Source organism: Chiloscyllium plagiosum, unplaced genomic scaffold (assembly GCF_037043375.1).
Source record: "Chiloscyllium plagiosum isolate Xiang-an unplaced genomic scaffold, Cpla_swu_hap1 HiC_scaffold_36, whole genome shotgun sequence".
Classification (NCBI taxonomy): Eukaryota; Metazoa; Chordata; class Chondrichthyes; order Orectolobiformes; family Hemiscylliidae; genus Chiloscyllium; species Chiloscyllium plagiosum.
Window position 1 is genome coordinate 28,881,345 of NW_028270174.1, and position 14,732 is coordinate 28,896,076.

The 14,732-nt window shown below is 54.7% G+C and overlaps 1 protein-coding gene across 6 annotated transcripts in view; it reads right to left on the reverse strand.

Annotated features, from left to right (window-relative positions):
- The window catches only part of LOC122539349 (ETS-related transcription factor Elf-2), a 190,340-nt gene that overhangs the window by 10,861 nt on the left and 164,747 nt on the right, over nucleotides 1-14,732 (reverse strand). For all 6 annotated transcript variants that reach the window (XM_087980054.1, XM_043674095.2, XM_043674094.2 and 3 more), the window contains 2 exons: nucleotides 13,907-14,099; nucleotides 3,099-3,473 (listed from right to left, as the gene is read on the reverse strand). In XM_087980054.1, coding sequence (XP_087836180.1) covers nucleotides 3,099-3,473; nucleotides 13,907-14,099 — 568 coding nt within the window. The remainder of the gene's footprint in view (nucleotides 1-3,098; nucleotides 3,474-13,906; nucleotides 14,100-14,732) is intronic.

Consider the following 14,732-nt stretch of genomic DNA (forward strand, 5'->3'; position numbering starts at 1 on the left):
TAGGGAGATGGGTCTGGGTGGGATGCTCTTCGGAAGGTCAGCATGGGCTCAATGAGCCAAATTGCCTGCTCCCACATTTCAGGCATTGAATGATCCTACCTCCGTGGCAAGTCAGACTCAAACCTATGCCTATTAGAGGCAAGAGGCCCAACATTTTGGGAACAGATTGTTGTGATCCTGACACAATAGAAACACAATCCAGATTGGCACATTCCCATCACATCACAAACACTCCTATAACCACCCAATCAATGCCCTCCACCTATATATACTAAATGTTAAATTCTATTAATAATATATTAATAACTAATATTAATAGAAACATTTACGCAATCAGCCATCCCCTTCTTCTCTCAATGAGACAGCTCAGACACAGTGAACGTATGCCCAGGTGAATCCGCAAGACACACAAAAAATATTCCCCCAGATTGTCTCTTTAATTCCAAACTTGCGAGTAGAATTCCTAACAGTATAGAGTGTTCAGAAAATATTTACAAGGCGGTTGCCAGGGTTGGAGGATTTGAGCTCTAGGGAGAGGCTGAACAGGCTGGGGCTGTTTTCCCCGGAGCACCGGAGGCTGAGGGGTGACCTTTTATCCTATCCATGCCCCTCATGTTTATAAAATCATGAGGGGCATGGATAGGATAAATAGACAAAATCTTTTCCCTGGGATGGGTGAGTCCAGAAACAGAAGGCATAGGTTTAAGGTGAGAAGTGAAAGATTTAAAAGGGACCTAAGGAGCAACTTTTTCAAGCAGAGGGTGGTACATGTATGGAATGAGCTGCCAGAGGAAGTGGTGGAGGCTGGTACAATTACAACGTTTAAAAGTCATCTGGATAGGAATATAAATAGGAAGGGTTTGGAGGGATATGGGCCGGGTGCTGGGACTGAAGGAGATTCAAATGTGAGGCCAAGGCCTCTGCAGAAAATTTACTGATGAGGAATCAGAAGGGGCCAGATTTTAGAGGAACACACAGTTGGGAAGAGGTGATTTATAGGTTCAGTAGAGATTACAGAGATAAGGATCAGAAAGGAAAGACATTTCAGCAGCAAAATGAACATTTTCAACCTGAAATCTCAGAGGACTGTGAGCTAATGTGGGTCAGCAAGAACAGGATTATGGGATGTGATATTGGGACGGTAACCCACTGCTGAAACTCTCTGCGCATGATCAGACATGCTCGAGGGAAAGGTGGAAACCCCACTGAATTGGGAACAGGGAGGTCAGTCGAGGATAGTTTGGTTGGCCTGGTAAAAACCGCAGAAGCTCAAGGTGGGAATGATGGATCAGCCTCAAAGGAAGGTGTTACGGCACGTTGTTATGGCGCAGAGAGAGAGACCCATTTGGAAACATGGGATAGAGCAGCAGGAGAGCTCGGCAAAGATCTGGGAGCTAACTGCATGCTCATGGACTTTGAAAGTAGAATTTTGGTCAGTGCAATACAGAGAGGATGAGATCACATGAGAAAAGGTACAGCAGAGAATCATGACAGTCGTGCAGGAATGGGGAACTTTTTGAATGAAGATTGGAAAATGGATTTGTCTGAAACGGGAGAGAGATGTAACTGAGATGTAGAAAATGATTTATCATCACTGACACACATTGGCATCATCTAAGGTGTGCACCATCTACCAGATGCACTGCAGCAATTCGCTAAGGCTCATCCAAAGGCATGTTCCAAATCTCTGATCACTACCATCCAGAAGGACAAGGGCAGCAGATGCAGGGAAACACCCCATCAGCTGCAAGTTCCTCTACAAGCCACTCACTGCCCTGACTGAGAAATATATCACCGTCTATTCACTGTCACTGGGTCACTGTTTTCCAAACAGAACTGTGGCTTTCCCCATGTCCCGGGAGCAGTGGCAGTTGAGAGGGCAGCTTGCTACAACCTTCGCCAGCCCAATCGGGGATTGGCAATAAATACCAGCCTAGCCAGCCACTCCCATGTCCCACATACAAATCAAAAAAGTGAGGAGGTCAGGTATAGTGGATAGGAAGTGTCCGTTTCCAAAACAGGTCCATGCTAGCAGCAATAGGTGATTCTATGACTCAGAGAGTTGCTGGGAATTTTTCCACCTGAAGGAAGGGGAGGTTTGCCTGAATAGGTGAGAAAGGCAAAAAGTAAACCGTATTACACTTAGTGTCAAAATCCAGTTACAGTGTAATCAAACTACACAACTCCTATACAGTCAGCAAAAAAAAAATAGACTGAATGGCCTCCATCTGTACTGTAAATTGTCCATGTCTGCACGAAGAGGAAAGGGCGCTTGGGAATGGAGGTGGATTGATGTCCAAAGATCAGGGATAGCCCTTGGAGGAGGTAGGATGATTGGCTTCAAAAGGAGAGTGGTTGATGAGAGGGACGTCAGGAAGGGGGAAGCTGTTCGGTGGAACACCAGGAAGTGGGTCTTAAAAGCTCAATGAGCTTGAAGAGGGCATGAAGGAAGAGAGGAGGCAACTAAGACCAGGCAAGGTATGTTGGCTAGGTGTGGGCTGCTGGGAGGAGCTGAGCCAGTCAAACAGTCCAAATATCAGTGGCAAGGTCGTCCATGAGCTTATTTAACCTGTTGAAGGTGAATGTGGAGAGTGCAGCAAACTGGGGTTAAAGCAGGACTCATGGTGTTGAGGAAAGTCAGGAGTTAACTGTGCTCAAAGCAACGATGGGAATGATTTTGACAGTGGACAGTGAGGCTGATGGGGAGCAGCAAGAGATGGGGATCGATGGCTAAACCAGTGGCCAAGGAAGAAGCAATCTCAAGAGAATGGAGTAAGGATAGCAGAGATTACATGAAGGGAGACGTTAAAGAAAGACAGGTTGGCAATTAATTCAATGAGGAAATAAAGACAGACTACAGGAGCAAAGCTCCAGATTGAAATGATGATCTACTTTTGAATGGGAGCCTAAAGAGACATAGATCTGTAGTAAAATTAACGTGGATCAGCCTTCCACAACACTTAATTTTAATAATATCCAAATGATTTAAACAGATAGGGAAGATCATTTTAAAACCATGTAAAAGTACCACTTATGGTTCAGCCTGCAGCTACCTGCATATACATCAATAACAGCATTTGTGCACAGGAGCTACTAACCTTGGAACTGTTGTGGTTACTACCGGAAGGGAAGTTGGAGGCACCTGTGATAAAACTCCACCGTGACCAGATGACGAGACCTTCACCGTTGTGGCCCTCCCCATCTTCACCACACTCTGGTGAGCGGGGTGCCGCGCTCCTCGCGAAGGCAACAGTATTTTTGAAGCAATGGGAGAGGCGATATTTTCCGAGGATGGAGACATCACCTCAGATAAGTTACCAGTTGCATCAGTTCGTATTTCAGATGGATAGGATCCTACGTTAGGATCCGTTTTGTCTTCATCAATAATTACGAGGTTCTTGGGCATCTCTTTGAACTGATAGACCAAGCGCTGCCCTTCCACCTTGGCCAGGATCCCTCTTTGGTAATAATACCTAAATAGGAAGAAAGAGGATTCACATTTACTTAATATCTTGCATGAAGTATTTCATTGTTAACGTAGCACATCACCTCAGTAATGCAGGAAATGTGGTACCAATTGGAGTTCAGCAAGTTCCCATTGACAATAATATGAAAATAATTAGATAATCTGTTTTCATCATCTTGATTAAGGAATAAATTCAGCCCTGGACGCGTGAGAACACTCCTGCTCCTAAACATAATGCTGCAGTTGAAAGAAAAGCTTATGACAAGATTCCAAATCTTAAAAGAGACACAAACATATGCTCCTGTTATGTTAAAGCTCCAGTCACAAGACATTAAACAATAATTTGTCAGCAAATGTACTACAGACATTAATAGAAATAATAGTTGATAGAAGCATCCGGAAGGACAAATCCATAATATTACTGCTGGATATTTGTCAAAGCTCAAGTGGATGCAGGAAAAAAATTTTCATCATTTAAGCAACTTGACTGTTGCTTTAAAAAACACATTTTGTTGAACCTTTTTGTCTTGCATCAGGACAATTTGCAAGAATTGCCAATTTTAAGGGGTAATCCAAAATTTATACAGTTATATACTTCAGTGTTTACTTGCCAACCAATCAGCGCTCTCGTCTTATGTAGCAGAAAGGTCAGTATCCCCCTAAATTGGTATTCTTGCAAACTGTCCTGATGAGTGCAAGACAAATGGCTTCAACAGAACTGTCTTTTTCAGTAACTTCCATATGTCGTTAAAAGGCTTCTAGTTTTCGATTGAAGAAGCAACCCAGAGAGAAGTTCAATTTTTTTTTATTGCTTCCAATTTCTGATCAGACGTGGAAACACATTCCATTGGAGGCACAAATTTTACTGCACAACTTTTCTTCAAGATGGATTACCCAGGTGCTCTTTATTGAACTGAGTGGACCCATGGAGTGTCTGCAATGGCAGAGGCACATTCAGCTGATACTTGGTGGGAGTTTAGCTGTCCTCAGCTAAAAACATCTCGATTCCCACAGTCGGCTATGCAGTTCTCTGAACCTGCTCTGTCACCCAATAAGGTCATGACGGATCTGGCCGTAGTCTCAACTCCACTCTTCCATCAGGCTGCCATAACCCTCAATAGTGCACACAAATCAACACTGAATAAAAGCAGGAATTGGGGATGGCGCTGATATTTACACACTGTCTAGGGTTAAATCAAACTCTAAAACACTGGCATTCTTTCATGGTGAGTTCCAGTCTCATATTCTGCCAACTGCAATAATGCCTATTCTACCACCATCCGAACACCCTGCTCCATACGCAGTACTGCAGCCCAAGTACTGCTGGAAACTTCAGCGGTGTTTGTGTAATCTCCAAATGTGACTATTTCAGTGCTTTCTAAGTAAGCCTCCCACCCGAGCCCAAAACTGGGCTTGCACACAGCTACTGCCTCCACTGAAGCTAACATTTTATGTTAAAATTCCTCAGCATTCTTGATCCTAAATTCTAATTTTTGCCAGTTCTACAACTCTGTGTTCCTCCAATTCTGGTTTCTTGTGTGTATTCTGAGATTTTTTCACTTCTCTAGTGAGTGCCCAGATCCAAATTCTCTGGACCCTAACTCCCCGTACTTCACCGCCCCTCCCCCCCACAATCCCTGTACCTCACCGCCCCCCCCACCCCACTCCCCGTACCTCACCGCGCCCTCCCCGTACCTCACCGCCACCCCGCCCGCTCCCCGTACCTCACCGCCACCCCCCCCCGCTCCCCGTACCTCACCGCCACCCCCCCCAATCCCCGTACCTCACCTCCACCCCCCCCACTCCCCGTACCTCACCGCCACCCCCCCCCACTCCCCGTACCTCACCGCCACCCCCCCCCACTCCCCGTACCTCACCGCCGCCCCCCCCAACTCCCTGTACCTCACCGCCCCCCCCCCCACTCCCCGTACCTCACCGCCCGCCCCGCACTCCCCGTACCTCACCGCCCCCCCGTCACTCCCCGTACCTCACTGCCCCCCCAACACCACGTACCTCACCGCCCCCCCTCACTTCCCGTACCTCACCGCCCCCCCCAACACCCCGTACCTCACCGCCCCCCCCAACACCCCGTACCTCACCGTCCCCCCTCACTTCCTGTACCTCACCGCCCCCCCTCACTTCCCGTACCTCACCGTCCACTCTCACTTCCCGTACCTCACCGTCCCCCCTCACTTCCTGTACCTCACCACCCCCCCTCACTCCCCGTATCTCACCGCCCGCCTCACTCCCCGTATTTCACCACCCTCTCACTCCCCGTATCTCACCGCTCCCCCCACTCCCTGTAGCTCACCCCCCTCCTCACCATCCCCCTCACCGCACCCCTCACTCCCCGTACCTCACCGTCCCCCCACTCCCCGTAACACAGTGCACTCCCCTCACTCCCTGTACCTCACCGCCCCCCCTCACTGCCCCCCTCACTCCCCGAACCTCACCTCCCCCCTCACTGCCCCCCTCACTCCCCGTACCTCACCGCCCCCCCCACTCCCCGCACCTCACCGCCCCCCCTCACTCCCTGTACCTCACCGCCCCCCCTCACTCCCTGTACCTCACCGCCCCCCCACTCCATGTACCTCACCGCCCCCTCCTCACCGTCTCCCTCACCGCACCCCCTCACTCCCCATACCTCACGCTCCCTCCATTCCCCGTACCACACCGTGCCCACCTCACTCCCCGCACCTCACCGCCGCCCCCACTCCCCGCACCTCACCGCGCCCCCCACTCCCCGCACCTCACCGCGCCCCCCACTCCCCGCACCTCACCACCCCCCCCCACTCCCCGTACCTCACCACCCCCCCCCACTCCCCGTACCTCACCACCCCCCCCCACTCCCCGTACCTCACCACCCCCCCCACTCCCTGAACCTCACCACCCCCCCCACTCCCTGAACCTCACTCTCCCTCTTCTTGTACCTCACCACCCCCCTCACTCCCCGAACCTCACCACCCCCTCACTCCCTGTACCTCACCACCCCCTCACTCCCTGTACCTCACCACCCCCCTTCACTTCCCATACTTCACCGCCCCCCCCCTCCCCATATCTCACTCTCCCTCTTCCTGCACCTCACCGCCCGCCCTCACTGTCCCCCCCATCCCCGTACCTCACCCCCCCCCACTCCCCGTAACACAGTGCACTCCCCTCACCTCACCGCCCCCCACACTCCCCGTATCTCACCGCCCCCCCACTCCCCTCACCTCACCGCCCCCCTCACTCCCTGTATCTCACCGCCCCCCCCACTCCCCGTATCTCACCCCCCCCTCACTCCCTGTACCTCACCACCCCCTCACTCCCTGTACCTCACCACCCCCTCACTCCCTGTACCTCACCACCCTCTCACTCCCTGTACCTCACCACCCCCTCACTCCCTGTACCTCACCACCCCCTCACTCCCTGTACCTCACCACCCCCTCACTCCCTGTACCTCACCACCCTCTCACTCCCTGTACCTCACCACCCCCTCACTCCCTGTACCTCACCACCCCCTCACTCCCTGTACCTCACCACCCTCTCACTCCCTGTACCTCACCGCCCCCCACTCCCTGTACCTCACTCTCCCTCTTCTTGTATCTCACCACCCCCCTCACTCCCTGTACCTCACCACCCCACTTCACTTCCTGCCCCCCCCCCAACTCCCCATATCTCACTCTCCCTCGTCCTGCACCTCACCACCCCTCCCCACTCCCCGTACATCACCGCGCCCCCATCACTCCCTGTACCTCACCCCCCTCCTCACCGTCTCCCTCACCGCACCCCCTCACTCCCCGTACCTCACGCTCCCTCCATTCCCCGTACCACACCGTGCCCCCCTCACCGCCCCCCCCACTCCCCGCACCTCACCGCCCCCCACTCCCTGTACCTCATTCTCCCTCTTCCTGTACCTCACCACCCCCCTCACTCCCCGTACCTCACCGCACCCCTCACTCACCGCCCTCCCCTCACCTCACCCCTCACTCCCCGTACCTCACCGCGCCCCCTCACTCCCCGTACCTCACCGCCCCCCCTCACTCCCCGTACCTCACCACCCCCCTCACTCCCCGTACCTCACCGCAACCCTCACTCCCCGCCCTCCTCCAACTCCCCGTACCTCACCATTGCCCTCACTCCCCGAACCTCACCACCCCCCTCACTCCCCGAACCTCACCACCCCCCTCACTCCCCGAACCTCACCACCCCCCCCACTCCTTGAACCTCACCACCCCCCCCACTCCCTGTACCTCACTCTCCCTCTTCTTGTACCTCACCGCCCCCCTCACTCCCTGTATCTCACCGCCCCCCCCACTCCCCGTATCTCACCGCCCCCCCACTCCCCTCACCTCACCGCCCCCCTCACTCCCTGTATCTCACCGCCCCCCCCACTCCCCGTACCTCACCGCGCCCCGCCCAGCGTCCCCCTCACCGCCCCCTCCTCACCGTCCCCCTCACCACCACCTCTCACTCCCCATACCTCACCGCCCCCCATCACTCCCTGTACCTCACCGCCCCATCACTCCCTGTACCTCACCCCCCTCCTCACCGTCTCCCTCACCGCACCCCCTCACTCCCCGTACCTCACGCTCCCTCCATTCCCCGTATCACACCGTGCCCCCCTCACTCCCCGCACCTCACCGCCCCCCACTCCCTGTACCTCATTCTCCCTCTTCCTGTACCTCACCGCACCCCTCGCTCCGCGCCCTCCCCTCACTCCCCGTACCTCACCGCCCCCTACACTCCCCGTACCTCACCGCCCCCCCTCACTTCCTGTACCTCACCACCCCCCTCACTCCCCGTACCTTACCACCCCATCACTCCCCGTACCTCACCACCCCCCTCACTCCCCGTACCTCACCACACCCCTCATTCCCCGTACCTCACCAACCCCCTCATTCCCTGTACCTCACACCCCCCTCACTCCCCGTACCTCACCACCCCCCTCACTCCCCGTACCTCACCACACCCCTCATTCCCCGTACCTCACCAACCCCCTCATTCCCTGTACCTCACACCCCCCTCACTCCCCGTACCTCACCACCCCCCCCACTCCCCGTACCTCACCACCCCCCCCACTCCCTGTACCTCACCCCCCCCCCCACTCCCTGTACCTCACCACCTCCTCACTCCCTGTACCTCACCGCCCCCTCACTCCCGGCATCTCACCGCCCCCCCTCACTCCCCGTACCTCACCGCCCCCCCTCACTTCCCGTACCTCACCGTCCCCCACTCCCTGTACCTCACTCTCCCTCTTCCTGTACCTCACCACCCCCCTTCACTCCCCGTACCTTATCACCCCATCACTCCCCGTACCTCACCACCCCCATCACTCCCCGTACCTCACCACACCCCTCATTCCCCGTACCTCACCGCCCCCCTCACTCCCCGTACCTCACCGCCCCCCTCACTCCCCGTACCTCACCGCCCCCCCCACTCCCCACACCTCACCGCCTCCCCGCACCTCACCGCCCCCGCCCCCCCTCACTCCCCGTACCTCACCGCCCACCCTCACTCCCCGTAGCTCACCGCCCCCCCCTCACTCCCTGTACCTCACCGCACATCCCTCAGTCCCTGTACCTCACTCTCCCTCTTCCTGTACCTCACCGCCCCCCCCTCACTCCCCGTACCTCACCGCCCCCCCCTCACTCCCCGTACCTCACCGCCCCCCTCACTCCCCGTACCTCACCGCGCCCCTCACTCCCCGTACCTCACCGCCCCCCCTCACTCCCCGTACCTCACCACCCCCCTCACTCCCCGTACCTCACCGCCTCCCCGCACCTCACCGCCCCCGCCCCCCCTCACTCCCCGTAGCTCACCGCCCCCCCCTCACTCCCCGTACCTCACGCCCCCCTCACTCCCCACACCTCACCGCCTCCCCGCACCTCACCGCCCCCGCCCCCCCTCACTCCCCGTAGCTCACCGCCCCCCCCCTCACTCCCCGTACCTCACCGCCCCCCTCACTCCCTGTACCTCACCGCACCTCCCTCAGTCCCCGTACCTCACCACCCTCCTCACTCCCCGTACCTCACCACCCTCCTCACTCCCCGTACCTCACCACCCTCCTCACTCCCCGTACCTCACCACCCCCTCACTCCCCGTACCTCACCACCCCCTCACTCCCGTACCTCACCACCCCCTCACTCCCCGTACCTCACCACCCCCTCACTCCCCGTACCTCACCACCCCCTCACTCCCTGTACCTCACCACCCCCCTCACTCCCCGTACCTCACCGCCCCCCTCACTCCCCGTACCTCACCGCGCCCCTCACTCCCCGTACCTCACCGCGCCCCTCACTCCCCGTGCCTCACCGCCCCCCCTCACTCCCCGTACCTCACCGCCCCCCCTCACTCCCCGTACCTCACCGCCCCCCCCTCACTCCCCACACCTCACCGCCTCCCCGCACCTCACCGCCCCCGCCCCCCCTCACTCCCCGTAGCTCACCGCCTCCCCCCTCACTCCCCGTACCTCACCGCCCCCCTCACTCCCCGTACCTCACCGCCCCCCTCACTCCCCACACCTCACCGCCTCCCCGCACCTCACCGCCCCCGCCCCCCCTCACTCCCCGTAGCTCACCGCCCCCCCCCTCACTCCCCGTACCTCACCGCCCCCCTCACTCCCTGTACCTCACCGCACCTCCCTCAGTCCCCGTACCTCACCACCCTCCTCAGTCCCCGTACCTCACCACCCTCCTCAGTCCCCGTACCTCACCACCCTCCTCACTCCCCGTACCTCACCACCCTCCTCACTCCCCGTACCTCACCACCCTCCTCACTCCCCGTACCTCACCACCCCCTCACTCCCCGTACCTCACCACCCCCTCACTCCCCGTACCTCACCACCCCCTCACTCCCCGTACCTCACCACCCCCTCACTCCCCGTACCTCACCACCCCCTCACTCCCTGTACCTCACCACCCCCCTCACTCCCTGTACCTCAACACCCCCCTCACTCCCTGTACCTCACCCTCCCTCACTCCCTGTACCTCAACACCCCCCTCACTCCCTGTACCTCAACACCCCCCTCACTCCCTGTACCTCACCACCCCCCTCACTCCCTGTACCTCACCACCCCCCTTCACTTCCCACACCTCACCGTCCCCCCCCACTCCCCATATCTCACTCTCCCTCTTCCTGCACCTCACCACCCCCCCTCACTCCCTGTACATCACCACCCCCTCACTCCCTGCACCTCATCGCCCCCCCTCACTCCCCGTACCTCACCGCCCCCCTCAAACCCTGCACCACACCGCCCGCCCCCACTGTCCCCCCATCCCCGTACCTCACCGCCCCCCCTCACTCCCCGTACCTCACCGCCCGCCCTCACTGTCCACCCATCCCCGTACCTCACCGCCCCCCCACTCCCCGTAACACAGTGCACTCCCCTCACCTCACCGCCCCCCTCACTCCCCATATCTCACCGCCCCCTCACTCCCCATATCTCACCGACCCCCCACTCCCTGTACCTCACCACCCCCCCCACTCCCTGTACCTCACCGCGCCCCCTCCTCAGCGTCCCCCTCACCGCCACCTCCTCACCGTCCCCTCACCACCCCCTCTCACTCCCCATACCTCACCGCCCCCCCATCACTCCCTGTACCTCACCCCCCTCCTCACCGTCTCCCTCACCGCACCCCCTCACTCCCCGTACCTCACGCTCCCTCCATTCCCCGTACCAAACCGTGCCCCCCTCACTCCCCGCACCTCACCGCCCCCCCCACTCCCCGCACCTCACCGCCCCCCCCACTCCCCGCACCTCATTCTCCCTCTTCCTGTACCTCACCACCCCCCCTCACTCCCCGTACCTCACCGCACCCCTCACTCACCGACCTCCCCTCACTCCCCGTACCTCACCGCCCCCCCTCACTCCCCATACCTCACCGCCCCCCCTCACTCCCTGTACCTCACCGCCCCCCTCACTCCCTGTACCTCACCACCCACCCCACTCCCTGCACCTCACCACTCCCCTCACTCCCTGTAACTCACTGCCCCCCCCTCACTCCCTGTCCCTCACTGCCCCCCCTCACTCCCTGTACCTCACCACCCCCCCCCCTCACTCCCCGTACCTCATGGCCCCTCACTCCCCGAACCTCATGGCCCCTCACTTCCTATACCTCACCACCCGCCCCTCACTCCCTGTACCTCACTCCCCCTCTTCCTGTACCTCACCGTCCCCTCCACTCCTTGTACCTCACTCTCCCTCCCCACTCCCTGTACCTCACTCCCTCTCTTCCTGTACCTCACTCCCCCTTTTCCTGTACCTCACCGCCCCCCCCTCACTCCCTGTACCTCACCGCCCCCCCAATCCCTGTACCTCACCGCCCCCCCAATCCCCGTACCTCACCGCCCCCCCAATCCCCGTACCTCACCGCCCCCCCCACTCCCCGTACCTCACCGCCCCCCCACTCCCCGTACCTCACCGCCCCCCCACTCCCCGTACCTCACCGCCCCCCCACTCCCCATACCTCGCCGCCCCCCTCACTCCCTGTACCTCACTCCCCCTCTTCCTTTACCTCACCGCCCCCTCTCCCTTTATAGTTCTGTTCAAACACAAACTCTTCAACAGAGCTCTTGTCTCCCGCCCAAACACATCCTATTGTTGAACTTTCTTTGATTATGTTCCTGTGATGCACTTTGTATTTTTAAACCACATGGAATACGCTATATAAATATAAGTGGCTGTTGAAATGTGATGCCATTAAGGCTCACAAAAGCATATAAACGTGCACAAAGCTCAAGTGCCAACATTTGTGCAAACGTTATCACAATCTGTAAAACGTCCGATAAATTGTGAAATGTTGGGAATGGTGGAATTGTAGAATTACTGAATCTACTGAACCAAATGGAGGACTTTCAGCCCAGAACTCAGAGCTAAGAAATCTGTATTCAAAGTCTTCATTACAGTAACTTGTAAAGTGATACCTCCTAATGCAGATACAGAGCCTCAAAACAGTCTGAAAACCAGATTTTATAAGCTGCCATGCAATAATTTTAATTGAAACTGAATGAGTAAGATACCAGGCCAAGTTGGCTAGGTGCTATGGTGCCAAGGTGACGTGCTGGACAAGTTATCATCGTCAAACGCCAGGCGTTTACAGTCCACTGAGTGATCCTTGAGCCGAATCAAGGACTCAGACTCTTGCCCCAAATCCAGCACAGCCTAAAAGTCAGCCCTACTTAGTTTTTTTATGCGCCTTCAAATGTTCCTTCTTCACTATTAAGTATTTTTCTTTAAATCTTTATTAATATGAAGTCAAGTGAATAAGTTCCTCACGTCACTATTAATCAAATTAAGGTTTTGATATTTTTCTCTGAACACCCAACAGCTCTCAGTTGAGGCTATTTTGGGGCATTTGTTTTAAATTCAAACAGGGGTTAACACAGAACAGACCCATCTGAAAGCCAAGTACTTAACAATTCTGCTGAGAAAAAACTATAATCTTCTGAACGTTATACTTTCTCCCCCTTTTCAGGGTGCCTATACCATTCACATCCAAGAGAGTAGATTGCTCCCATCCACAGTCACTGTAAATATGCAGATGAAAAAAGACAATTTGTCTTCCAAAATATCTCCAAGTTTGAGTGAACCAATCCAATTGAAGTATCAAGTTAGATAACAGCCTACATTTCTTATCAATTTAGCAACTTTGTATCCCTCCCCAAATGCAATCCAATGTCAGCATAATGCAAATAAAGTAGTACAGGGCACCTGGTACACCCTCACATTTGAGAAAGTGATGCCCTAGTTGCTGTCAAAGTAATAATGTGCTAAAAATAGCTTGATATGTGAATATAACAAACCATGAGATGCTCATGTCAATTCAGAATAAAAAGCACAAATTGTACAGACGTGAAGAATGAATTCAATAAGGCAGAATGAGCAGTGACTTTCCTGTATGTCAAAGCGCGTGGCTCTCCTGGAGAGGTACGTGCAAGTTACAGGACATCTTTGAAGTGAACATACAATGTTTCTGATGCCCTTAATGATGGGAGAACGACAGCAATTCAGAACTACAATTCTCTGTTCAAACTATTAGTTAATTGAACCGCAACACTTAGTTTTGTTATCCGTTTAAATGCTAGCGCATTAAAAGGTGGAATATTTAATGTGTTCTGTAGACCATTAAATCGTCACGTTTTGCAAATACATTATGAACATGTCAATTTCCCTTCCTCCACCCACTAGCGGTGAACAGCTAATTTGATTTGACACCCGCTGCAAGGGAAGTTTGCAATGCACTAACAAACCCAATCAAACACCTTGACTTAACTGGCAAAGATGACTTAAAACAAAAATTCACTTCAGAATTACCCAGAAAACTAATTTTAAAATGAAATCTCTCTTTACACCAAGGCATTATTTTCAGAAATCGATAAATTCTACAAAGTTGTAAATTCAATGGCCATTGCAGGTTACAGTTTTATTTATTAATTTTCTTTTCAGAAAGGCGCTGTTACCTTAGTGCCCTACCCATTGTCTCATAATTCATGTCTGGCTTGTTCTTGTGTTTGCCCCAAAGCTTGGAGACTGCCTTAGAGTCAACCAACTTGAAGATGCCCTTTTCCCGCTGAGTCCACTTGATGTATCGCGGGCAGGTGTTTTTGTCTTGTAGTAGATCGAGGAGGAACTCCCAGAGGTAAGTAGTGTTCCCTGGGGAAGCAAAACACAGCAGAATATGAGTAGCTCACTCCAGACAAGTGCAAGTTCAAGAGTTAATGACACATGTTAAAGCTAGTGGGAATAAAGCATACATTCCTGATCAACATTCCTCATATGCAAGGCAGCAAACTTCCAGCTTTGAGAACACAATGAGAATAGCAACTTGCAGAATTAAGTTCCCTTTCACGATCCCCGCGGAATTAGTAATATCTGCCAAGACGTGAGGCAATGAGCAGCTACTGCTCACCTACTTAGCCCAAGCTGACAAGTGTCAGTGGAGAAGACGCTCAAAATGATTTACATGGGTGCTCCTGACCACAGGATCTATGTAAGACAGTGAGATTTTAGTGAGGAGTAAAGGGACCACCAAGTAGATTCAGCATGACTTGCAAGGTAAGTGAAGGTTGTAATGCCAAGGGCTGGATCGTTCTGTATTTTCTGATAAATGTTTAATTTTATTTAAATTGCGACGGAAAAGGATTATATTAAAACAGCGCTTCCATTTGACCATTTCAAAATCTTGAGGATAAGGACAAAATACAAGCTTCTAACAGAGCAATAAAGGGTTTGCCTAAATTCCAATCCTCCTGGCTTCGCCCAAAGGCAAACGTTCAATTCTGTTGG